The 25,429-nt window shown below is 52.7% G+C and overlaps 2 protein-coding genes across 3 annotated transcripts; one reads left to right on the top strand and one right to left on the bottom strand.

The window, feature by feature from the left end:
* Positions 1-8,665: 8,665 nt before the first annotated feature.
* Positions 8,666-14,137, bottom strand: YPEL4 (yippee like 4). Its single transcript, XM_036076548.2, has 5 exons — positions 13,887-14,137; positions 11,174-11,498; positions 10,966-11,009; positions 10,498-10,606; positions 8,666-10,262 (listed from the first exon to the last, which is right to left on the bottom strand). The coding sequence occupies exons 2-5, from the start codon at positions 11,312-11,314 to the stop codon at positions 10,173-10,175; spliced, it is 384 nt and encodes a 127-aa protein (XP_035932441.1). The 5' UTR covers positions 11,315-11,498; positions 13,887-14,137; the 3' UTR covers positions 8,666-10,172.
* Positions 14,138-18,410: 4,273 nt separating this feature from the next.
* CLP1 (cleavage factor polyribonucleotide kinase subunit 1) lies at positions 18,411-21,412 on the top strand. 2 transcript variants are annotated; one of them, XM_036076540.2, is made up of 3 exons: positions 18,411-18,517; positions 19,271-19,898; positions 20,296-21,412. In XM_036076540.2, exons 2-3 carry the CDS (start codon positions 19,293-19,295, stop codon positions 20,965-20,967), a joined length of 1,278 nt encoding a protein of 425 aa, XP_035932433.2. In that variant the 5' UTR covers positions 18,411-18,517; positions 19,271-19,292; the 3' UTR covers positions 20,968-21,412. The 2 variants fall into 2 exon arrangements, with proteins under 2 accessions (XP_035932433.2, XP_035932435.1); XM_036076542.2 differs by lacking the exon at positions 18,411-18,517 and adding an exon at positions 18,524-18,723.
* The last annotated feature ends 4,017 nt before the right edge of the window (positions 21,413-25,429 follow it).

Raw genomic sequence — 25,429 nt, 5'->3', positions numbered from 1 at the left:
CTCTGTCACAACTCCTCAGCTCTGCCGCTATAGTGTGAAAGCTGCCAGAGACCGTCCGTAACCACACGGGCGCTGCTGTATTCCGCTGAACTTTCTTCACAAGCAGGCAGAGGGCGGGATTTGGCCCATGGGCTGGAGTTTGCTGACCCTCGCTCTAGGCTCATGGAAAGGGATTGGAGGTGCAATACATGGGACAACTGATGAAGCAAGAATAGGATTAAGACCTCAAGGCAATGGGTTTGCCTCAGAAAGAAAGTTTTTTTTTGTTTTTAAGATTTTATTTATTTATTTGACAGAGAGAGACAGCGAGAGAGAGGGAACACAAGCAGGAGGAATGGGAGAGGGAGAAGCAGACTCCCCGTGGAGCAGGGAGCCCGATGCAGGGCTCAAACCCAGGACCCTGGGATCATGACCTGAGCCGAAGGCAGACACTTAACGACTGAGCCACCCAGGCGCCCCAGAAAGTTCTTAACATTTATTTGGGCACCTGTTATGGTCTGACTTCCTTTTCATGTGTCCGACTTGTACTCCTCAACTGGGAGCACCTCAGGGCCAGGAATGTTTCTTAGCAATGATTCCAGAGCCTTCCACATGGGAAGCGCTCAGACACATAAGTAGTGGAGAGAAGCAGGATGGTAAAAAGACAGAGGTCCCTTATCCTGGAAGGAGGGGAAACTGAAGAGGTTCCTGTGGAAAGGCCTGTATTATCTCAGGGAATTAGGAGCCGCTGATTAGCAACCAAGCTACCCCCACTGATGTTGAAGCAGGGAGGCAGCTCTTCCGCACATTTCAGATTCAGTCCTTCCAAGAGGTGGAGGATTGGGGCAGATGGTCTCCCCTCCTCACAATTACAGAATTCCATGTGGTGCACCCTGGGTAGGACTCTGGGGGTTAGGGAGGAAAGCAAAGGGGGCACCTCGAGAATGGTCCCGGACTTGCCGTGGGGACAGTGGGAAAGGGAGGCCACTACAAAGCCCTGGGACATTCTGGAACTCCCAGAGGAGCTGGGGTGGGGTGGCTAGGAGCCAAAGAGCTCCTGGATCTTTTTTTTTTAACACTCTTATAACAGGTTGGACCATGTCTGGCTGTTCCTGCCCTCCTTTTCAACTCCTTCCTGAGGATGAATGGGCCAAGCAGGGATTTGGAAGGTGGTAAGCTAAAAAGGAAGCTTTCTCCATGCAGTCCATTCCTGGGCAGGGGAAATCCAGAGACTGGAGACTGAGCTGAGAGGGGTAGAGGAGAGTCTATCCCCTGATGGGGAACTGGTGTCCACTCTGTCCTGGGAAGAATGCTTGTGGAACATAAATAGGGGGCCTGCAGACGACGACGGTGGGAGCAGCAGAGAGCTGAGGGTGGAGGCACGGGGGGGTAGCTGGAGGAAGTGGGAGGCGTCTCTTGGTGGCGAAAAGGAGAAGAGCACCTTCAAGAAAAACAGGATCTTTGGAGCTGAGTAGAGGCCAGAGGGAAGTGTTTGAGCCCTCCATGATCCATCCCAGTCTGCCTTTCCATCCTCACTATTCCCCTTCATCCATCCTAGGTTCTCATTGAATTTCCCACCCAGCCTGAACACTCCTCCTTTCTCCCATCTTCTTGTCTCTAAATCTTTTCTATTCTTCGAGTCTTAGGTGCTACTTCCTCTAGGAATCCTTCTTAGATTCCATTCTCCACGGGAAGCCGTCTCTCTTCCTCTGATCTCCTTATCTGTCTGTTACCCAGAGAAGTCATTTAGCAATTTTCACCTGGAAGTAAAGGAGTATTGAAGACAGAAGCCATTCTCCTGTCTTCCGCTCACCTGTGGCACGTTACCCAGGCAGAGGCCATCTGGCAGTGGGAAGTGGATAAAGAGCTCTCTACCAGCTCCCTGCAGCGGTTCTTTCTCTGCTGGTTTAGGGCCTTGGATGTGCCAATCTGAGCCTGTAGCCACCAGAATTCTGGACACCCTGCACCCCTCCTCTTCCAGAAGCCCCAGCCCTTTGTTCATTCTGCTTTCTGGTCAGCCCAAGGATGAACCCAGAGCCACCCTCCTGCCCCACAGCTTTCTCTCATGGTAGAAGACGGCATGATGGAGTCACTCAATCACATTGGTTGAGGGAGCGGGGTGTGGTGGCTGCCCATGTTCTCGTAACCCCGGCATACCCAGGAGCCTATCTGGCCCTCCCATGGAGCTGGCTATCCCTTGATATCAGCCATACATTTGTCCTGGGTCAGAGAAATACATTTAATGAATGAACTTAATGATGTATGTGGGCGGGGGTGGGAGGGGGATGGCAGTGCAGAAGCCCAGAGACATGTACTAAATGTATGGGTGTGTGTTAGCTTGTAAGCAAAATAACCTGCGGCTTGCCCTTGGGCCAGGGACATCTACTACCCTCACCCCATCCACATTTTGGTTTCCATCCCTGAAAAAACAAGAAGCTGGGGCCAACCTGCAAATTCCTTGCTGGCCCAAATCTTCCATGGTATCCTGGGTCTGTGTATTTCAGCTCCCTTGTCAGGCAGAGATTAACAAAGGAAAGGATTCCTGACAGAGGTGGCCAGGATTTGAACCTCAGTTCCTGGACATTGGTGCCCTTGGTGATTTGTGATTTGGATCTAGAGGATTTTGTATCTGAGGATGAAGAGAAAGGATTTGTTCCCCCCCACCCCCAAGAATCATGGAATGTTATTCACCAGCAGGACCACAAGGATTCTAGACCTGCACTGTCCAATATGATAGCCAACTGGCTACATGTGGCTATTTAAAAGTAATTCCAGGGGCGCCTGGCTGGCTCAGTCAGCTGAGCATGCCACTCTTGGTCTAGGGGTTGGTTGTAAAGTTCGAGCCCCACATACGGTGTGGAGATTACTTTAAAAAAATCTTAAAAGTAATTACAATTATATGAAGTTAAAAAGCCCGTTTCTCAGTCACTCTGGCCCCATTTCAAGTGCTCGATAGCCACATGTGGCCAGTGGCTACCATATCAGATGATACAAATACAGAATATTTCCATCTCCACACAGACACTTCTGTAGGGCCATGCTCTGCTAGACCCATCTATTGCAAGTGAGGAAACTGAGACCCAGTGAGCAGACAGGACATCGCCAAGCATGTTATGGGCAGACGTGGGCCTAGAACAAAGGTTCCCCACTGCCAGGTCCGACTCATACCCTATTCCCTGCTGCCTCCTTCCCCCATGCCTCTCTGGGCTCCCCCAACTCAGAGCCCCTAGTGGGCCCAGCACGTGGGCCAGGCCGGGCTGGTCCCAGGGGATGTTTGTGACCGAGCAGAGCTCCAGATGCTGCGCATTCCTGGTAGGGTCAGACCTGCCCCGCGGCACTCAGGGAATTAGCTTCTCTGAAGAGCCTCAGATCTTTCCGGAGCTGCCCTCTCTTCCTGCCCAGCCCAGGGGGCTGCCCGGTTCGGGAGCGCTCCGGAGCTCTCTGCTCTCCCGGGTGAGGCTGAAAAGCTGAGCGGATTCCCTGTTGGAGAGGTACTTCTGCTCCAGGAGGGGCTGCAGGGGGACAGGAAATCGCACCCCTACATCTAACAAGGTCTCCAAGTCCAGCACAAGGGGCATCTGGGAACAGGGTTTCTGCCAGCCCAACCTTGGGGCCGCATTTGGCGGGAACCGGACCTGCCTCCACCTGCAGCCCTGTGGGGGGGTGTGATGGGAAGAGCCGGCAGAGGGGCTTCCCGGGGTGGGGGCAGGGGGCGAGAGGCCAGGGGAGGGGGCGCCCGGGAGCGCCCTGACCCCGCCGGCTGTTGGGAGGCGGAGGGGATGGGGGTTGGGGGAGAAGAGGGGAGCCTGGCAGCCAATGGGAGGGAGGATCTCGTTTCAAAAGGGTTAACCCACAGCCAATGGGAGCCTGGGGGAGCGGATCCTGCTCACTCCATTCAAGAATCCCAAGTATTCAAGATGGACGGCAGGGAGTGTGGAAGGAGAAAGGGGGCGAGGGGGGAAGAGCGAGCTGGGCAGAGGCGAGGGCGCCGCGGCCGGCCGGCCTCGGGACTCGGTCCGGGCGGCGGGGCGGGCGCGGGGACCCGGAGCCAGACCCGGGAGAGGGGCAGGCGGGGTGCGGGAGGGCGTGCGAGAGGGGGAGCGAGGCCAGGGAGGGAAGCCGGGAGGGAGGGAAGGGCAGAGAAAGAGCCCGGGAAGAAGGAGGTGGCAGGCAGAGGAACGTAACGAAGAGCAATGTGTAGGTATCGGGAGCTCCCAGAAGGGTAACGCCGCCGATTTTCGGTTTTCTTCTCTCTCGGGCGGGGAGGGGGTGGTCTGGGCTCTTTCTCTCGTCTTCTCGTTCCCCCCTTCATTCTCCCCCACTCGTGGGCATCTCTTCTGGGTCTCCTTTCGAAACCACTGCAACTGGGAAGCACTGGGCATGTCTCGCCGGGGTGGCTTCACTGTCATTTTCCAGCGGGGGGTGTGGTGGGGAAGGGGCGGGGGGCCCGGCTGGGCAGGGCTGAGGCTGGGCCATCTGTCCGTGCCCGGGCGTGTGTGGGAGGGTGTGGGGGTGCGGGGCACGGGGGCTCTGGCGGGGGTGTGCGGGGAGGGAGACGCAGAGGCTGAAGGGCTGGAGCCGGGCAGGGAGTTCTGCATCCTGAGAAGTTGTGGGGTGAGCCAAGGGGCTGTGTGTGGGTGGGAGGCCCGCTCTTGAGCTCAGAGTGTGCGGTATTAAGGGGTGCGGGGTTGCGGGGAAGCGGGGTGCTCACACTCCAGAGCTTGCTGTTTGGGTAAGTGTGGAGTAAGGGCTGAGCTGTGGGGCAAGTATGGCTGGGAGTTTGTGTGCGCGCGTGTGTGGTCCAGCCTGGAGGTGTGTGTGTGCGGGGGGAGGGGGGCACAGTCGGGTGTTGAGGGAGAGAGCCCCTCACCCTCCACTTTCCCCCTGCCCCTCTCATCCCATTCACAGAACATGGCTTTCAGGACCCTCCTGGTCTCCTCCGCCTGTCGCCATGGCTGCGGGGAGGGGGTGGGAGGAGACAGTTGGGGCCAGCCCCTGCCCCTGCTGCTCCGGCTAACCCTCCACCTGCCCTTTCTCTCCCTTCCACAGGCTGGGCCCCATCCCCTGCTGCTCTGGGGGGCAGGGGCCGGAAGATGGTGGCCAATGAGGAGGGGGAGTGGAGAGAACTTGAGCCGGGGCCTCCCCTCCCCCATTTCCTCCTCGGTCTCTACACCCGCCTCTGGAAGGAGCTGGGGGATGGCTCCTGGGCCCGAGGTGGGGGAGGGGCCCCGCTGGCTGGTGAATCGCAGGGCCCGCTCTGGAAGGAGTTGGGTGTGAGAGCTGAGGGGATCTTGGCCCTAGCCGCCTCTCCCTGCTCTGCCCAAGGAGAGATCTGGGCACTCCTTGGTGAATAATCTTCCAGCAGCCTCCCTGAAGCAGGCTGGGCAGTCCTGTCTCTACTCCTCTGCTCCCTGTTGGCCTGATCCAGTTTGCCTAACACAGCGGCCTGGTGACTGACCCTAGCGGGGCCTTGGTTTCCGTCATTGCAACTGTGCAAACTGTGGGACGGGGCCCTGTGTCTGCAGATCACAGGAGCAAACTCTCCTGCTTCCTGGGGGGGTGGGAGGAAGCTGGAGGGGAAGCCCAGAGGAAGAGCTCCTAACTGGAATCCTGCCCTCCGTGCCTCCTGCTGGCTGTGGAGTGGGGAGGAGGGCATCTCCCAGAGGCAGCTCCATCCCATGCAGGCCTTCACTGATTGGTGTGCCTGAGGAATCAGCCCCCCAGCCCCTGCCCGATTGGGGCGCACACTGTTTACCAGGTCAGAACTGGAGTTAGGCTTCTGAGACCAGCGCTTTAGCCAGGAACGGGCCACGCTGGAGCTCTGAACCTTCGCCTTTGGGTTTTGATCAGTCTCGGGATTGTTTATCCAATGTTTAAGTCCCCTTGAATGGGATAAGATGGTGAAGTTGTGAGTGAGCTTGAAGACTCTAAGGGGAGTCCCTGGATAAAATCAGGGACGGCTCAGATTCTGATCTCACCGCCAATGAAAGCCCATCTCTAACCCTCACTGCAAGAGAGGGAATTACCCTCAGGATTTTGTTTGATGTTGAATCCATATGGTGGGTTTGATGATCTCAGAGGGGAGAGGCAGGGGTGGGGATTCTCCTGCAGCTTCCACCCCTAGACTTGAAAGCTTCACTGTGTTGCTGGGACCTGTGACTATACTCTTCCACACTCTGGCCCTGGAGGTACATCTGAGGTTGTCCCCTTGAGGCCTAGAACTCCTGTTTATCTGAACTAAGAGGAGGGAGAGCCTTCAAGTAGGGAAGAACAGAGGGTGCTGTGCTCCTGGTCAGCACGCTCCTCCAGAAGAGAAGCTGACAGATCAAGTCCAGGGGAACACAGTTCCACGTGAGTGTCCCCTAGACTTTTGTGGTTGCTATCAGTCCCTTCCAGTTGAGTGCCAAGCTCAAGGTCTCCCCTTTAGCTGCCTCCATGGACCCTGTCTCCCTCCCCGACCACCCAAAACCTTAAGAAAAAGGCAGTCTCTGTTGGGAAGGGTGTGAGGAAGGAGGCCAAAGGAGGAGGGGAACAAGAAATAGAGGGTTAGCACTGAGACAGGAGGAAAGGGGTCTCAAAGATGAGAAGGGGCAGAGGGAGGCCAAGAGAGCTGAGTGGGCCGGGGCCTGGGAGAAGGGGCGAGGAGGCAGAGCCGGCATGCCTCTGCTGCGGGCCGGAGCTCTTTTCACATTGTGCTACTGTCTGCACTTACCACTAGCAGTGCAATGTTAAAAGGGCATTGGCCACGTAGTGCTACCCAGCGCCGGCTGCCTCCTCAGCATGAAGACTTCCTCTCCCCTCTGGGCGCCAATCAGCTATCCTCCTGGTAAGCATCTCGGAAGCCTCTTGGTAGCCATACTAACAGCTCACATGTACGGAAGCACCTCCATGTGCTAGACACTTCATCCTTGATGACGAAACTGAGTAACTTCTTGGCAAGTAACACGCCCATTTTACAGATGAAAAAACTGAGAGCCAGACAGGTCTAAGCACTGTGGCCACGGTTATACAGCTCTTGGATTGCAGAGCCTAGATATAACCCTGTCCTAAGTCTGCCAGCTCACCCATTTTTTTTGTAGACCTATCTGGAGAGGTTTGAGTAGGTTCTGTCCCCTGGGAGGTTGCCTGAGCGGAGGGTTGGAAGGTTTTGATGCCACCTGCTGGTTGTATGAGGGTATCTTCCAAAGCCTTTAAGGACCTTTAAGGACAAAAGTGGTGGCTTGTCTCAGAAGGAAGAGTTCCCAGGCTCAACCTGGGATTGGAGGGTGGGTGGAGAAGGTTGGGAGTATCACTGATAGGACCTGAGTAGACCTCCATGAGGAAAAGTGGATGCACAGCAAAGGAAAGGGGCTGACCTGGAAGGACTGCTCACCAGGGACAAGGACTGTGTGCCCCTGGCATTCTGCACCTACAGCTTTTAGGGCATAAAAGGGAGACCTTATCTCTGCCTGCAGTTCCCAGCACGACTCCGCTGGGAAATACAGGGTATTTGATAATGATGCTTCTCCAGGGTACACCTGTCTGGGCATCCCAGGTTTGGACAGCACTGCCCATGGCCTGACCTTAGAGATTAAATAGAGGCCACAGAACGATTCCTTCCAGAGAGATTACAAAGAACTTGAGAGCAGTCTCTACACCACTTACTTCTCTGTTTCCCACAGTACCTAGTTAGCTTCATGAACATTTGTGAAAATAAACAGAAGGGGGGGCAGATTTGGGGAGCTTTAAGAAGGTAGCTAATTTGTGCCTGATTTTCAGGGTTAGCGCTTGGGGCTTGAGAAGGGAAGCCTTCCTGGACTTTGGTGCAGTAAGTGGGACTGCGAGCGTTTCTGGGTCCCTTACTGGAGCCCGAGAGCGGCGTGTCTAGATAGCACCGGGTGCGCAGAAACTGAACAATGGGACAGACTCCTCTGAGGCCTCTCAGATGGAGGGGCTGGACATCATTCCTTCGTGGCTTGCATTTGCCTTCTTGCATCTCTGGGTCTTCTACTTCTCTCCTGCCTTTTTGCCTGGACAGCCTCTCCGTTCTGACGTTGACCGTAGCATTTGACAGTCCAGGTAGCTTCTGTCCCTTCCTTTCTTCGGTGTATTAACATTTCTGTTTGAGCCTCTTTCTCTGGGCACAAATCAGCCATTTGATGAAGTCACTCCACTCTTGTTCAAAAAACAAGAATTTTTCAGTGTTTTCCCAATGCCCTTGGGATGAAATCTAGATCCCTAAATGGTCTGTCTTTCCTGTGTCCTCTCTCTCACCCACTGGCATTTCCACTCCAGCGCTGGGAAACTTCTATTCCCTCCTCAGATTAACTAAGCTCAAGCCACTTGACACACACAATTCTCTCTGTCTGAAACAGTCCCCCTCCCCACTTCCCCCTGTGCCCACCCCAGGGCTCCTCCACCATGGGCCATCAGTCATCACCTCTGTGAAGTCTTCCTTGACTCCTCAAATCTAGGCTCAGCCTCTCCTAGGAGCTCCCGAGCCTGCTGCCCAGAGCCCTTGTCCCCTGTTCCTGGAATTGCCTGGTTATTGTCTGTCCTCCCTAGCGGGAAGGACTGAACATCCCCCAAAGTCAGGCCACGGCTGCCTTGCTCTCCATTGCATCCCCGGTGCTGAGCACAATGCCTGGCGGGTCACGGGTGCTCTACAAAGATCTGCAGTATCAATGAATGAATCTGGATAACAAGCTAGCTTACCAAAAAAAGGTATTTTTATGATGTGTACAGTTCTCCCTGCAGTTGTCAGTCACCCAACAAACAACAATGGGGATTTCACATCACTGCCAAAAATTGCACGTGGGTCACACGGTTGCACTGATGCTGCGATTTTTGAGCCATTTCGTTCCACTTCGTCTCCGCTGTGCTGGGGCAGCAACTTGGTGGATCGATTTTCCTTTTAGCCTTAAGTGTGGCCATGAGCTGACCCAAACATTTCAAAACCAGGCTGAAAGGCCATAGGACCCACGAACACCCTTGTTCAGGGATGAGACCCTTCCAGGTGCCCAATCCTGGATCTAGGCAAAAAATGGATTCATTGTCAAGGGCTCTGGAAGAGGAGCTGACTTGGATGAGTCCGCTGGAACACGGCTCACAAAAGCCCCCTCTTCACTAAGCAAACCTCACCTGAAGACCCAACCCCTGGTTAAAGCGCAAGTGGGGTGCTTGACGCAGACAAAGCAGTTGCTGCCCTCTAGTGGCGTGAAGGGACAGGCCCCTGAGGGGGGGTAGCGGGGGTGACAGGGTAGTGTGTATGGTAGGTACCCGGGAAGGAGAGTCAAGAGGACAGAGTGCCTCGCAGTTGCTTTTCCCCTTTTTATTAAAAATAGACCCAAACACTTTATGTATCATACAAAAGTTTCGTTCGCTGGTGGCAGCCACGAGGAAGGCTGACCCCGTGGCGCTGATGTCCCACCTCCCCTCCAAGGGACTGGGTCCCAGGGAGCAGTGGCTGGGCCTCAGAGAATGCCCGGAAAGCCTGCTTGCTCTGGAAACAGCCAGCTGGGGTGGGGGCTGTTCCAGAAGCAGCTTTCCCCACCCCACCCACTGGCGAAGGTTAGATACTCCAAAGTGCCTCTTTAGTGCCAAGATGAACTAACAAGTGGAGTGAAATGGAAACCCCTGTGATTTTATTTCCCAGGGCTTGGGATCTGGGATTTTTTTTTTCCTTCCACCCCCGAATCCTTTCTCCTACAAACGGGGGCGGGAAACTTCACCCTCAGAGACTGGTATCTCGCGGTGTCTGAGGCCAAAATTTCACTCCAACTCAAGCCCCTTCTCATCTGCTGTCCCGTGGCCTGGGACCTACCAGCCCCATGCCTAAGGCTTGTCCTCCATTCACTCAAAAAAGAGGTTAGGGCAGAAACGGATCCTTCCATGGTCCTCTGCCTGACCTACACTCGGCTATCACCTCCATTTTCAGGACCTTAGGGCTAGAAGGACCCGCAACCATCCTCTTTTCCCAGTTCTGTCTCTCCCTGACTGCTGCCCATTCCTGAGCCTTGAACACCCCTGGGGTACCCCAGACCCCCGTTCCAAAGGTGCCTGGGGGTGATGAGGTGGAGGGGAGGGGTGGTGGGAGCCGGGTTCCCCCCAGGGGTGGGGCAGTACTCATGCTGGTATGGACTGCTTGGCAGGGCCAGGGGACAGGTGTGGGGAGGGTGGGCATGCGGAGGAAGGGCACAGCCTGCCTGAGCCCCTCAGTCCCAGCCGTTGTCCTTCACCATGTGTGACATTTCAATGATGTACTTCCCCTCCTTGTACTTCTGGCTCGTCTCAAAAGCCTGCTCCTGGGGGAGGGGAAGCAGTGAATGTAGGACAAAACAGACCCCCTCCAGGAGCTCCTCCTAAGCAGGGATCATGTTCCCCTGCCCCCTGTCCCCAAGGGCCCCTGCCTAATCCGACCCAGCAACGGACTCCCTCTTGCCTCTTTGGACCATGCAAAAAACGTGCAGTGGTCACTGGGGCTCGGAGGGCCATGGCGACTGTCCACTTGAGAGGGTGGCCCCCTCTCCAGGTACTTACATATTTCCAGCCCAGGGTGGTTTTGCAGCTCTCACAGAAAATGTCAGCTACCGAGTGGAGCCCCGTGAGCAGGAGGCGCTGTTCCGCCGGTCCGCAACCCACGTTGACCCTGTCTCAGGAAACACGAAGGAACCCAGCACCAGTGGAGTCGTTCTGTCAGTTCAGCCCCCAAACAGCCCGAAGGAACTTCCACCTGGAGAGCGCTGAGCCCGCCCCACTGGAAGCCCCTGCCGGCCGCACTCCCCCCCGGGGTGACTAGGGCCTGCGCCTTCTGTCTCCAGGGTGGTGGTTCCAGTTCTGCCCAGACTCTCCACGAGAGAACTGCGCACTGAGTTTCTGGACCCCTTGGCAGAAGGAGAGGCAAAAGCCAAAGGTGCAAGGCCACCTGCTGATGGCTCACCCCCTTTCTCCACACTGGACCATGACTCCAACACACACACATACACACAAAGAGAGAGGTAGACTCACACGGAGTTAAACAGGTAGGCTCGGCCATGGCTCCCTTGGAAAGACTGTGGAGACATAGGACAGACGGTGACTGCTGGGTTGCCCTCGGCCCCTCTGCCTGAGCGCCCCCCCCCACCATGGGCGGGGAGGAGGAGGAGGGCGGATGGGCTTTGTGGGACGAGCCTGGTGGGGGAGAGAAGAGAGGAGTGGCGGTCCCCCACTGGCGTACCTTGGAGATAAGCTCATCATGTTTGGCCAGGTGTGCACGGCAGTGGACGCAGCTGTAAGTGCGGTGGCAACGGGGCAGGTAGCTGCGGAAGGTCTTGGCGGGGAGGCAGGCGGGGCCCGGGCCAGGGTCGCAGCTGGGCATGACGGGCTGCAGGACGATGCCCTGGCGGGCCGGAGGGGCTGGCGCTGTGCAGCCCCCGCACAGACGGTCGCAGGTGAAGCAGCGGAGCAGGTTGGCTAGAGCCGTGTTTCAGGGCGGGAGAAATGTGGGGGGGCTGCCCGGCCAGGGCCCCCCCAGACGTGAACCAGATAGAAACGGAAGTCACCTGGGAAGAGGAGAGAGTGCATCAGGACAGCCTTGACCTGGTGAAGAGCCCCTCCCCGGGGGTGGGGGGTGGATGGGGAAGATGGGCTCCGTTCTCTCCTGCCTCGATTTCCCCCATCACCAGGGACCCTCAGTGCACCAGTCGCACCGTCTCCCGGTCCCCCGGATTCCCGGCTGCACTGGCAGCGTTCCAGGCCTACGGTGCCACAGCCGGGGAGGTGGTGCCTCTCCCTCCTGGGGCGGGAGGAGCCTTCACCGTTTTCCACCGAGAGCAGCCCGCTGGTACCAATGCTGCCATGGGAGCAACGTCAGCTGCATGTGTCCTCTCCTGGGGTTCAGCCCTTTTGTGCGGGTCTGCAACCCACGTGTGCTGCTAGGCTTGGGTTCAGAGCCTTTTACAAGTTGGGGAAGCCTGGTGGCTTTTCTCTTCTGCGGCCTCCATTTGCAATGCAATTGGTCCTTCATACATTCTTGGCGGGGAAGGGGGGGGGGGAGGCCGGCAGGCAGGCACACACAGCCTGCTCAGCCCTGTCCTGGGGCCGGGGTCCTGCACTCTGGGAACTAGAACCTCATGGATGTCTCCTTTGGTACCAAAGACCTCAGACGTGGCCGCTCGCCAGCCTTGCACTTTGGTCCACTCATTCCTTCTCAGAAACAGCGACTGGCTCTTTTCTCAGCCTCTGAGCCCCCTTGGTCTCTACTGTTGCCTGAGGCTCAGTTAAAGACTTGGACATCCAGCCCTAGGAGAGAAAATATCTTTCCTTCAGGCAAATCTAACCGCTGGAAGCAACGGGAAATGGGGATCAAGTCAGGGAGGGCCGCCTTCCTCGGCTGTGTGGTGTGGTGTGGTGTGGGAGCAATGTCCGCTGCAGAAGTGGGGGGACTCCTATTTTCAAAACCTATGCTTCGGGGTACAAGGTGGAGAACGTTTCCACCTTCTCCCTGGGGTAGGGACAAACAGCAGTGACTCTGTGGGTGACATTAGATAAAATTGCGGGGTTCTGATTAGGAATGTTGGAGATGTCAGTATCTGCCCAGACTCCAGCCCCAAAGTGGCTGAGGGTGCTAGACGTAGCGGATAAGAAGGGAGGGGTCCTCTGTTGGCTCTGATAAGCGGGTGAGGTTCTGTCTTCTCCTCCATGGGGCCTTCAGGCCTGCTGTGGGTGATTTAGCTCAAGTCCGGTTCGAGGTGCCAGCTGGGCGCTCTGGCAAGGCAAGGCCACTAAGCAGAGCAGAGGTGGTGTGGCTGCGAGTAGCCAGGGCAAGCAGGCTCTCGTCCTGTCCTCTGTGGTGGCCACTGGCGCCCCAGCTGTTGCAGTCTTTCCTGGGGCCGCCAGGCAGTCTCTCCACAGAAGCCCGGACAGAGCCCATCTTCAGTTTGAGGTCCTCTACCCCTGGCTGGGCCCCAGAAAGACACCTTGAGCTGAGTTCAGGGTGACATTGGGCTCTGGCCGCAGGAGACCGGCCCTCCTCACCAGCGTCCACCGTTCGGCGCCCACTTCCCAGCTCTGCCTCCAACTTTGCCTGTGAGTTCCCTTCTGCTGCGCTCCCCGTAGTGCACCTGCCAGGGGCCCTGGCGGGCCGGGGGGCTGGGGCCGGGGGTTGGGGGGGGCTGGGCAGGCTGGGTCCCTGCTCTCTAGCCCCTTCCCCGGCCTCCGGCACGCCTCCCTCCCTCCCTCTCCCCTGTTTCCCCGGCAGGCCAAGGAGAGGCTGCACAGAAGGCCAGAGAATCACTCACAGGAGGGGGAGCAGGGGTCATTGCTTCCCCGGCTCCGATCACAGGCAGAATCAAGTTGGGCAAATGACGGAAAAAACAAAGGCAAGCTGAGTGCCGGGGAGAGGATGTTCCCCCAAGTGAGACGGGGCTGGACCGTGGGAGGTGGGGGAGAGGGAGCGCTGGGGGTGGGGGGCGTGCTGAGCAACCAGCGCTGACAGCAGAGGCGCCCAGGCGGAGGCTCGAGGAACCAGGTGCGAATCCTGTGCCTGGGGGGGGGGGGGGACACGACACCTGCTCACAATGGATTTTCTCATCTGCTCCGAGGTTTCGTGCCCCCCCCCCCCCGGGCTGGCGTTCTCGGCATGGTATGGTCCAAATAATTAGCAGCGCAGCCAGCTCCCCGGGCGGGCTTCGGGGGTCTGCACCAGCGGCAAAACAATAAACAGTGAGGCCTGATGCAGCGCCAAAGTTGCCGGGAAATAAGTGCGGGAACCGTCAGAGCTCGGAGAGGGATGGAGGAGCTGAGAGAGGAGCAGAGGCAGCGGGGAGGGGGAAGGGAGGACAAAGGGTGGATGAATAATGCTTTTGCAATGGGGAGAAAGCAACACGCAGCAGGAGGAGGAAATTTGCAAAGGGGAAAAAAATTCATTTGGAGAAGGGCTGCCCCCTCACCTTGAGGTCTGCTCCAGAGATCTCCGTCTATCTCTCTCTCTCTCTCTCTCTCTCAATCTCTCTGCTCACTCTTCTCTCTTCTCTCTCCGCTCCTTCAATTGGGAAGGAGATGGGGGCGGGGGAGGGTAGTTAGGGGGCTCGAGACTGGGGCTGCCAAGCTGGCCAGCTGCTGGGGGGCCAGAGGTTGTCTCTCGTCTGGACCTCGGTCTGTGGGTGAATGTAGCTGTGTGTTGTGGAACTGCATCATAACACTGTGAGTCATCCATCCCCCCACCCCCTCACCTCCCACGTCAGAGCAGGGCTGGGAGACACAGGAGGCGGGCTGGGAGGAAGGGAGGGGGCAGGCAGGAGGGATGGGTCTAGGGGAGGGAGCAGGGGGGTGGGAGCAGAGGGACAGGAGGGGAGGAGGGATGCTAGAGGAGAGGCTGGTTGCTGAGGAGGAAGGCAGTGTGGCCAAGGAGACAGAAGGAACCTGGGGGAAGGACAGGGCTGGGCAAGGATGGAGTACGGGTGGCAGGCTGGAGGAAAGGAGGTGGCCAGGCGGTGACAGTGAGAGATGGATGCAGAGAATCAGGCGTGTGCACACACATTCAAGATGGTACATTTCCCGTCTCAGCTCGGATGCCAGCCCTGACGCAGTTGGTTAAGCGACTGCCTTCGGCTCAGGTCATGATCCTGGAGTCCCGGGATGGAGTCCCGCATTGGGCTCCCTGCTCGGCAGGGAGTCTGCTTCTCCCTCTGTCCCTCCGCCCTCTCATGCTCTCTCTCTCCCTAATAAATAAAAAATAAAAAAAGAAAGACATATTAATTGCTACACTGTGCCCCCCAAGCTTGAACCGGGCACTTCCAAGCCTCAAAGCATCAGCTTAATGACCCTGCAGGAGTCATAGATGGGCTATGACATGTCACAAGCAGGAACCTCTTCTCAGCTACCTCCAAGTTACTTGTGCTTTGAGAACAGAGACACCCACATTATATAAGGTTCTCTACCGGGCTGTAAACTTTCTGAGAAAGGACCTCTGGGAAACTCCTCTCTGCATCCCAGGACTGCAATGCCTAGTGCAGAACCTTGCCTATAGAAGATGATCCCCAAACAGCAGTTGAGTTGCATCTTCAGACGTGGTCCAAGCGTCTGGCTTTGGTCTCAAAGAGACCTGTTTGAATGCCAGCTCTGCCAGTATACTCACCAGGAACCCCTGGGGAAGTTACTGATCCTCTTTGCGCCGCCAGTTTTCCTCCCCTGCTAAGTGAAGCTCATGATATTTACCTCATGGAGATGTGAAGTAAAGTGAAGTAACATGTAAACACCGAAAAAGTGCCTGGCACATGATCAGCACTTAGTAAACGGTAGTTATTTCAAAACAGTGTTCTCAACTTCATATGCTTAAACCCAGAGAGGATTTACTATTAAATTCTGACATCTCAAGAGACACATACCAAATTTATATCTTATGAAGAACTTCCATCTTTCGGTGCTATTTTTCTATCAGCTTCCAATTATATTTCATTTGACTCAGATTCTGTTTCTCATGGAGTGCCGTCCTGTGCATATCTCTGAAGTATGTGGACATGGAACATGTCCTCTAAGATAAAAGCCCCAATTTCTAACAGAGGCTACCATCTAGAAAATGAAGTGTGACAAAGATTGGTACTCAGAAAGGACGCTCTGGGTCATTTTGTCTTTTCACATATAAGGCAGGGAAGAGTAGGGTAATGGGAGGTGTTGCTAGCTGGGTCTGAAAAAATACGAGGGGCGCCGGGGTGGCTCAGTCGGTTAAGCCTCTGCCTTTGGATCAGGTCATGGTCTCAGGGTCCTTAGATCAAGCCCAGAATCCTGCTCTTTGCTAAGCAGGGAGCCTGCTTCTCCCTCTCCCACTGCCTGCCGCTCCCCCTGCTTGTGCTCTCTCTCTCAAATAAATAAATAAAATCTTAAAAAAAAAAAATACCCGGAATTCTGAATATTTAATCAGGAAGAGTCTGGGGTTTAAGATAAATTCTGAAAACAGTGCAAGTGCTTTGAGTGGTATCACCAGAAGTTTGGAATTGAGAGGGAGAATTGGGTAAAGATAGAAGTGTTTCTGTCTGAGAAGCGGATGAGAGAGGAAAGGTAAGTGGGGGAGGGAATTTGAGGAACCATTCTTGAGGAAAACAATGAGAAGTGGGAAAAAGGTAGGTGAGTAGTTCTTAGGGCAATGACTGAAACTTTAAAAGCAATAAGGGGATACCAATTAACTCAGGAAGAAAATGATCAAGGGTTTAGCTGGAGAGGAGAATGAAAAAGACATGAGGACAGGATTCTTTGGGGGTGGGGGTGGAGATGGCAGGAACGCTTGGTTAAAGATGACAAGGGAGAAAAGTGAGTGTAGGCAAGCATGGATGCTGTAAATGTTGTGCCCTCACTCTGTTTAAGAAGTGAATTGGAGGGGCGCCTGAGTGGCTCAGTCATTAAGCGTCTGCCTTGGGATCAGGTCATGGTCCCAGGGTCCTGGGATCGAGCCCACATCGGGCTCCCTGCTCCGTGGGAAGCCTGCTTCTCCCTCTCCCACTCCCCCTGCTTGTGTTCCCTCTCTCGCTGTCAAATAAATAAATAAAATCTTAAAAAAAAAAAAAAAGTGAATTGGAGGGGGCGCCTGGCTGGCTCAGTAGGAGGAACATGCGACTCTTGATCTCAGGGTCGTGAGTCAGAGCCCCACACTGGGGGTAGAGATTCCTTTAAAAAAAAAAGAAGAAGATGAAGAAGAAGAAGAAGAAATGAAATGGAGATAGTCTAAAGGCGGGGAGAGGTTTCTTTTCCCTAAATTCAGCTTGAGACGGCTATACAAATAAGCCAAAGAAAGATGACCTTCAGATAATTGGGAGAAATTGCCTCAAGGGAGAGAGTGTGGAGGTGAAGAAACAGATCTGGGAAATAGACTGCAGGGAAAGAGGAGAGGCTGAGCTCATTCAGGGAGAGAATTTGCAAATAGAAGCCTGGAAATGAATTTTTGAAGAATGGTGAAAGGATATGGGATACCTGAAAGTTCGCTAGAGAACTAATGCATGCGTGGTGAATGAATGAATTAAAGCAAACCATTAAGGAATAAACCGTGGGAAGTGAGGATGGCACTGTGGACAGAATGAGTGCTAAGGTAGGGCCGGTGTGAAAGAGGCAACCCAGAAAATAACAGTCCCAGGTTTCTTGATCCAGAGTAACCATGGGAGCTGGACTGAAGGAAGTTACTCATCTGAAAAGTGGGGGTGACAATTCTGGTATGTGCTTCACAGGATTCCTGTGAGGATTAAATGAATTTACACCTGTAAAGCTCACAGAACAGTACCTGGCATCTAACACTATGTGTTTGCTACTATAATAACTGGACTCAGACTCCCAAATCCTGGGTTTGAGTCCTAACTTGGGCAAGTCCCTTCACCTACCTTAGTCTCCTTCCTCATCTGAAATTGGAGATAATAAAACTGACTTTACAGGTTGGCTGTGAAAGAAGATACTGGAAAGGGCTTTGAAAAATTTAAACTGTTGTACAAATGGATGGCATTATTAAAGCTCCCCCTCCTCAACCTATAATAAAAACTTAAAAGCTAACATTAGATGCTGTTACAGACATTGTGCTTAGTACTTTACAGTATCATCCCATTCAATCTTTAAAACAACTTTAAGAGGTTGGGTACTATTATTATCCCTGTTTACAGACAAGAAACTGGGTCTCAGAGAGTTTAAGCCTGATTTGCCCAAAGTCACACAGCGCGAAAGTGGCAAAGCAGAGCACAAGATTCCAAAGCTCAAGCTCCTGAGGATTATAGATGTGGCCCAAACTGTTGCCTGCAGGATAAATGACTGGCCTTGTAGAACTGTCAGGAATTCAGGGAAGGAAACCGAGTCACCAACAGAAATCCCCTCTCAGTAGGAGAGACGTTGTTGCGTAATGACTGGAAGAAATTCTTGGATATTTATTCTTTTATTAAAACAAAACAAAAAAAATTTAATGCCCTCTAGGTGCCAAGCGCTGTGTCAGGGAGGGGATGACAGCCCAGGTTGGCTTCTGACAGGCTGTTTTCCTCCACTTTCCTTACTCCCAGATTTCCTCGTGTTCCACATGGGGTTTTGCTAATTTCCCCACCTCCTGGCTTGTGGTCCAGGCAAGCAGACGGTCGCGGGACCCAGATGGCGAGCCTAGCCGCCCCCCTCCACCCCTTCCCGCCGCCCTTCTCTTTCCCCCGCTACAGGTGAGCGGGAACACTGGGGCGAGAGTCCGCAACAGCCGCGCCTCGGCAACCATAGGCTCCTCGGCGGATCCCCGCCTCGCGCGGGGCGTAACCGCCACTCCTCCTACCCCTTGCTCTCCAGCTTCGCGAACAATGACCGCCGCCGCCCCGCCCACCTTTGGCGTCACGATCAAAACAATCCTCTTAACTACAACTCCCAGAAGGCCGAGCGGCTGCGCGAGCCCAGCAGCCGGAGGCCGTTCTGGCAAAACTACAGATCCCGAGGGGCATCGCGCGACAGCAGCTTCTCCAGTGCGCAAGTGCGGAACCGCCTTTGTTTCCGGCGTGGATCTGGGCGAGCGTGGCGTGCAGTTGGGTTTAGGTGGTGCCGGGGCTCCTCGGTTTACCGGTTTGGCTTTGTGGCTGCGCAGGTGAGATAATAAGCTCAGGAATGCAACCGTCGCCCCCTTAGAGCCAGGACAGATTTCGGCGTCTGGGGGTGCCCGGACAGAAACCGGACTTAACAGCTGCGGTTCGCGGTCGGAAATCATTCTTCACTCTTTCTCGGCGTTTTCTAGTCTACGAAGTAATTTCTTCTCTTCAACAGTCCCCAGAACAACACTTTGTGAGAGGAAGCGTAAGTGCCTCCAGTTGAGAGCGGAGGAAAAGGTCCAGGGAGATAAGGTGATTTGTCTAATGACAGTACTAGCAGTTGCTGAGCGGGGCGTTAATGCTCTTTTCTAAGTCCCAACCCAGTATTCTCTGCTTTGCATCCAGGTTGCAGACGCCCTTTCTTGTTGACTAAGAGAGTTGGGGAGTGGGCATTTGTTGCCTTCTCAAGTGGAGTATCCCAGTAGAGTGACGAAAGGAGCTATGGAGGTGATATAATCAAGTCTTAGGTCAATGTGTAGATATAATTTTCTTATGTCTGAATCATTTATTCACTCGGTGTATTTATGAGGTGCTTTCGGGTTGTCAAGCCCTATTCTAGATCCTAGAGATACGGCAGCAAACCAAACTGCCCAACCCTTACATTCCAGTGGGGGTAGACAGACAATATAGTGAGACAGGTGGTGATCACAGTTAAGGAGAAAAATAAAGCAAGGTAAGGGGAAATATCCATGGGAGGATTTTGAACAGCGTCCTAACTTCCGTTTAGATCTGTTAATTAATTTGTGTTCTAGGCACAGCAGCTACACAGAAAAGATGGGAGAGGAGGCCAATGATGACAAGAAGCCAACAACTAAATTTGAACTAGAGCGAGAAACAGAACTTCGCTTTGAGGTGGAGGCATCTCAGTCAGTTCAGTTGGAGCTGCTGGCTGGCATGGCAGAAATCTTTGGCACAGAGCTGACCCGAAACAAGAAATTCACCTTTGATGCTGGTGCCAAGGTGGCTGTTTTCACTTGGCATGGCTGTTCTTTACAGCTGAGTGGCCGCACCGAGGTGGCTTATGTCTCCAAGGACACACCTATGTTGCTTTATCTCAACACTCATACAGCCTTGGAACAGATGAGGAGGCAGGCGGAGAAGGAAGAAGAGCGAGGCCCCCGGGTGATGGTAGTGGGCCCCACTGATGTGGGCAAGTCCACAGTGTGCCGTCTACTGCTCAACTATGCAGTGCGTTTGGGCCGCCGTCCCACTTACGTGGAGCTGGATGTGGGCCAGGGCTCTGTTTCCATCCCTGGTACGATGGGGGCCCTCTACATTGAGCGGCCAGCAGATGTTGAAGAGGGATTCTCTATCCAAGCCCCTCTGGTGTATCATTTTGGCTCCACCACTCCTGGCACCAACATCAAGCTTTATAATAAGGTCAGAGCCAGAGCCAAGGTGGGATGGAGGGAAGGGCTGCTATCAGGGTAGGAAGCTGTGCAAAAGTGTGCTAATTAAAACCGTCTATGACCATTTCTTTGCTCCCTTCAGCTGGTATTACTGCCACGTGATTTCGGAAAAGACCGTTTCAAATATAAGTCAACCTCAGATTGTTAAACGTTTGTGTGGCCCTGTTCTGGAGTAACTTACTAAATTTCTACTTAGGACACGAAACCGTAGAAGAAGCAACATAAAAATGGAAATCCATGTTACGAGTTAAAACCACAGCCATTAAGAATGTCATTTTTTTCTTGTACCTAATAGCCACTTACTCTATGTAGCTATGAGTTTGTTCGTTTTGTGTTTCTTTTTCTCACCTTGATGCTCTCTTCTGCAGATTACATCTCGTTTAGCGGACGTGTTCAATCAAAGGTGTGAAGTGAACCGAAGGGCCTCTGTGAGTGGCTGTGTCATTAATACCTGTGGCTGGGTCAAGGGCTCTGGGTACCAGGCCCTGGTGCACGCAGCCTCAGCCTTTGAGGTAGATGTGGTTGTGGTTCTGGATCAAGAACGACTGTACAATGAACTAAAACGGGACCTGCCTCACTTTGTCCGAACTGTGCTGCTTCCTAAATCGGGGGGTGTGGTTGAACGCTCCAAAGACTTCCGGCGGGAATGTAGGGATGAGCGTATCCGTGAGTATTTCTATGGATTCCGGGGCTGTTTCTATCCCCATGCCTTCAATGTCAAATTTTCAGATGTGAAAATCTACAAAGTTGGGGCACCCACCATTCCAGACTCCTGTTTGCCTTTGGGCATGTCTCAGGAGGACAATCAGCTCAAGCTAGTACCTGTCACACCTGGCCGAGATATGGTGCATCACCTCCTGAGTGTTAGCACTGCTGAGGGCACAGAGGAAAACCTTTCTGAGACCAGTGTGGCTGGCTTCATTGTGGTGACCAGTGTGGACCTGGAACATCAGGTGTTTACTGTTCTCTCTCCAGCCCCCCGCCCACTGCCTAAGAACTTCCTTCTTATCATGGATATCCGGTTCATGGATCTTAAGTAGGGATTGGCAAGAAGCTTTGCTGCCTGGGGCATTAGAGATCTTCTGGCCATCACCAAAGGCAGATAGGCTGAGGTATGAGACTGTTGAGGCCATACAGACGAGTAAATAGTGAACTAGTAGATAGCGTATTTCTACCTCTTAAAACAGGTGGTGGAAACCCAACTCTTCTAATCTTGAACCAAAAGGACAACCATGAGAATATAATTGATTTTTTTGGATCACCGAAGGTACCACTTTGAATTCTCTGAGGTCCCGGAGAATCCCATTTCTTCCACTGTGCTACTTGGTGGACTGATTTTTAGGAGGAATTTTTTTTTATTATCACTGCTTTATATTCTATATGTAGCACTTACTATCTCATTTATCCAGGATGAAAGATTGAATCAGAAGGCCTCTTTCTAATAAAATTCAAACTTGGAAAATTTTAATAAATATTTTTGTCATATCACAGAGTTGGTATAATTTTTTTAAATTTTGTTTTTTTCTCCCTAAGCAAGATGGAAACATTATTGGAATGAGTTATTGCTAAATGCTTAGATGAGAGGAAAGCCAAGAGCCCACCTGTGAGCCAAGCAGGTGAATTTTTATAATGGCTCTCCTTTCCTTTCCTCATAGGTAAATAGATGCTAAATCTGTTGTCAATGCCAGGTTTACTCTGAGGAGCTACAGGGGCTGGTGATAAGCTTGGATTGAGATTTCTGGTCTAATCATTTTCTAGACATAGCCCATTTGCTCTCAGTTGCAGCTATTTTTCCTATTGTCCATCTGATTGGAACTGGGCCCTAGGTCAGTGTAAATTGAGCTTTCAGGTGGTAAGAAGCTGGGAAAGCCCCATTCTCTGATTTCTTGCAAATGATTTGTGTTCCTAGTTTAGACTGGATTATTGAATACTATCTAAAGCCCTTCATCCATTCATTCTTTTCACAAATATTTATTGAGCGTCTATTTGCCAGGAACCATTCTAGATGGGGAACAAGTTAGACAAAGTCTTAGAGAGCTTTCATAGAATAAACAAACAAAAAAGGCAAGTGCTATGCAGAGTTAAAATTGGGTGGTCTGAGACAGAGTGACTAGGAAAATGCTTTAGATTGGGTGGTCAGGAAAGGCCTCCCCTGAGCACATTTCACATTAAGACCTGAATGGCTGTGTGAAATTGAGACATCTTCCTGCTGGAGGAAACAGCGCAAAACCCTAAGAAGGGGGAAACAAAACCCAAAAACAATGTATTTGATGAATGGAAAGCCTGGTGTGGTGCATCAAGGGGTGATTGGTAAAAACTGAGGCTGGAGGGGGCAGCAGAGACCAGATAATGTAGGGCTCTTGTAATCTATAAGAGCAGTGGCAGAGGATGGGAGGGGGTGGTGTCTTAGTTCCTTGAGGCTGCTGTATAACAAAATGCCACAGACTGGGTAGCTTATAAACATCAGAGATTTCTCACAGTTCTGGAGGCAGGAAATTCCAACATCAGGGCACCAGCACGGTCGTGTTCTGATGATGGCTGTCTTTGGGGTTGCAGACTGCCCACTTCTAGCTATGTCCTCACACAGAAGGGCCGAGTATGCACTGTGGAGCTTCTTTTATAAAGGCACTAATCTCATTCATGAAGGTTTTACATTCATGATCTAAGTACCTCTCAAAGGCCCCACCTCCTAATACCATCATCTTTGGGGCTTAGGATTTCAACATAATGAATTTTGGGGGACATATTCCAGACCAAAGCAGGTGGTTAAACAGAGGAATGGCTCTGATTTTGAAAAGATGCTGTGTGGAAAATGGATTATAGAGGGAGGAGTAGGAGCAAGGATATGTGAGGAGACTTGTGGTAGTTTCAATGTGAGAATTGATGGGGGGAGGTGGAATTAGACCAGCCGAGGTGGAGTAGGAGAGTAGATTGCCTTGGGATGGATAGATTGGGCAAACTCAGGGGATGTGGGAATATCAAGAGTTCTACTTTAGCAATATTAAGTTTCAGTCGTCTACTGGTCATATGGAGATGCTGTGTGGACACATGGAAACAAGAAGCTGGAAGGTTTGGGGAAGTTAGGGCTGAAGGTTCATGGGAGCTATTGGCTTACAGAGGGCTTTTTAAGGCAGTAGTATTGGATGAAGTCAGTTAGGGACTCTGTAAATGGAAATCAGGAGACAGAGATGGACTTTCAGGGCACTCCAAACATAAGAGGTGAAGTGAAGTGTAATGGGAGCTAGCAAAGGAGACTGGACTATGGATCTGGAAGCATGGATGTCAGTATTGACCTTAGGGGTGTAGTTTTGGAATGGTAGGGATAAAAGTTCTATTGAAACACATATTATTGAAAAAGTAGAGATAACCTCTACAGATAAAAAGCTTTGCTAAGAAAGGGAGGGGCTGGATGTAGGGTCAAGGGAGGGTTTGTTGTTATTTTTTTTAGATAGGATGCCTCAGCATATCAAGACTAGAGAGAGAATTTAATGATGGGGAGGAGAATCTTCTTGACATCATTCTATTTATTTTTTTAAAGATTTTATTTATTTGTCAGAGAGCACAAGCAGAGGGAGTGGCAGGCAGAGGGAGAAGCAGGCTACCCGCTGAGCAGAGATCCTGATGCAGGGGCTCGATCCCAGGACCCTGGATCATTACCTGAGCTGAAGGCAGATGCTTAACTGACTGAGCCACCCAGGCATCCCTTAAGATTTTATTTTTAAGTAATCTCTACACCCAACGTGTGGACGCTGTATTTGAAAAATACAGAAGAAAAAAGAAACCTTGGGATAGTGATTATGCCACCCTTAGTGCTCATCCAGCTAAAAGGTTGGCATCCAGTAGTCCAGTGTCCTAGGAGAGCTTTAGTATGTGTTGTTGGTTGGTGAAAGATCGAATTTTTTTCATTTGGCAGTGTCTCGCCAAAAGACAAGACAATTTACAGATTCTTAGACGGCTGAAAGTAGGAAAAGAAAGATGCCTAACTTGTAAAGTTGGGGAAATGGAAGTCTTAAAATCCAAGAAAAATATACACTAGAAAAATGAAATTTGATTTCTTCCTAAGGAAACAAATTAACCGGACAGAAAAGCCTCTATAAGTAAATACTGTATCTCCAATAATAACTTCACCTTTCATATGAGCTAAAGTGTTTTAAAGATTTCATTTTTTAATACACACTGGTCATTAAAAGAGAACTCTCTAGTGTGTTGCAATAAATGGTGGCTTGAAGTCCTTAACAAGAATGAACGAGACCCTGATAAATATGCCATGTCAGAGGAGGTAGACTAGACCCCAGAAAACTGAAGGTAGACCTTTTCCCCTTTACCTTGCTGCCCAGTACTAAAGTTACCAGACCACAGTTAAACCAGCAACATCTGACACCAAACCCGAGGACAGACCGCAGGAATTAGAATCACACTTTACAGGTGAGCAACTTTGGCTTCAGAGAAGTGGCTGCTGGAACACTTTTTTGAAAGACTGTTATGTAATAGCCAGAGCTCCTTTCAAAAGAGAAATGGCCTTGAGCTAAATGAGGAGAGAACAACACCTGACCTTGCTCTTGGGTTCACAGCTGGGTAGGGCTAATTAGGGCAAAAGTGTGGCTCTCGAATCTATGTAGAGACAGCCAGCAGCTCGCTAGGGACAGCCAGATTCCAGCCTGTGTTCCCGGCCGGGGGCGAGGTTAGGGAAGCGGGCGCCCATCCCTTGTGCTGCAGTGGGAAACTAAGGGAATGAAGCCAAGAGCCCGCTCGCGCTCTGGGGGGCTGCCACCACCTCAGGGGGCGCTCACTCCCTGCGCCTCCTTCCACGGATGGCACTACTTGTGTGGGCTGCAAGTCTCTCGCCGCTGCCCTTCCTCTTCCTCCCGGGCCTTTGGCAGGACCTTCGCCCCACACGACCCCCCTAGTCCTGGCGCCCCCTCCATGCGAGAGCCACAGCCAGACCGTTCCATTATCCCGCGATTCCGCTGCTAACACGGAGCTCGCTCCACCGATGACGCCTCCATTAAGATCGCTTTAAATAAAGTTATCGCCATCAGAAAAATAAAAAAAGGCGGTGGGAGGGTGGGAGCTATTTAGTCGCCAAGCGGTTGGCCAATGCACGAAGGGGCTGAACCGGGAGGACGGAGGGGCCGACTGATGATTGGTTATACTAGAAGCCTGTCTGGGCCGTACCACACTTACTCGGAGGGGGTCTGGAGAATGAGTGAGGGTGGCTCCTCGCTTTTGAGTATTTCCAGCACCCACATATAACTATTTTTACCTCCGAGGATTTCTTCTTGAATACTGTTGGAATTGAAAATAGGACGCAGGAAAACGAAAGACTCGCCGAGCCACTCCCCCATTTCTGACTCCTGCGCAGTACGCCAGTCCTCCTATCCCAGTCCTCTGCGGAACCCGACGGCCGTGCGCGCGCGCGCTCGTTCTCTAGCGTGCGTACGGCGCTGTGCTCCCGCCGCCAATCAGGCCGCGAGGTCGCCGCGGTCGCCGGGTTCGCGCGCA

Source organism: Halichoerus grypus, chromosome 11 (genome assembly GCF_964656455.1).
Source record: "Halichoerus grypus chromosome 11, mHalGry1.hap1.1, whole genome shotgun sequence".
Lineage (NCBI taxonomy): Eukaryota > Metazoa > Chordata > Mammalia > Carnivora > Phocidae > Halichoerus > Halichoerus grypus.
The sequence above is the reverse complement of the archived record's forward strand: the minus strand, read 5'-3'. Positions and strand labels throughout refer to the sequence as shown.

Coding starts and splice junctions, on each gene's coding strand:
- YPEL4 (XM_036076548.2), bottom strand. CDS start 11,314: ATGCCCAGCTGCGACCCTGGCCCGGGCCCCGCCTGCCTCCCCGCCAAG. Junction 11,010..11,173: donor ATGATGAGCTTATCTCCAAG/GTACGCCAGTGG, acceptor ATGTCTCCACAG/TCTTTCCAAGGGAGCCATGG. Junction 10,607..10,965: donor GCCTACCTGTTTAACTCCGT/GTGAGTCTACCT, acceptor TTCCTGAGACAG/GGTCAACGTGGGTTGCGGAC.
- CLP1 (XM_036076540.2), top strand. CDS start 19,293: ATGGGAGAGGAGGCCAATGATGACAAGAAGCCAACAACTAAATTTGAA. Junction 19,899..20,295: donor ACATCAAGCTTTATAATAAG/GTCAGAGCCAGA, acceptor TCTCTTCTGCAG/ATTACATCTCGTTTAGCGGA.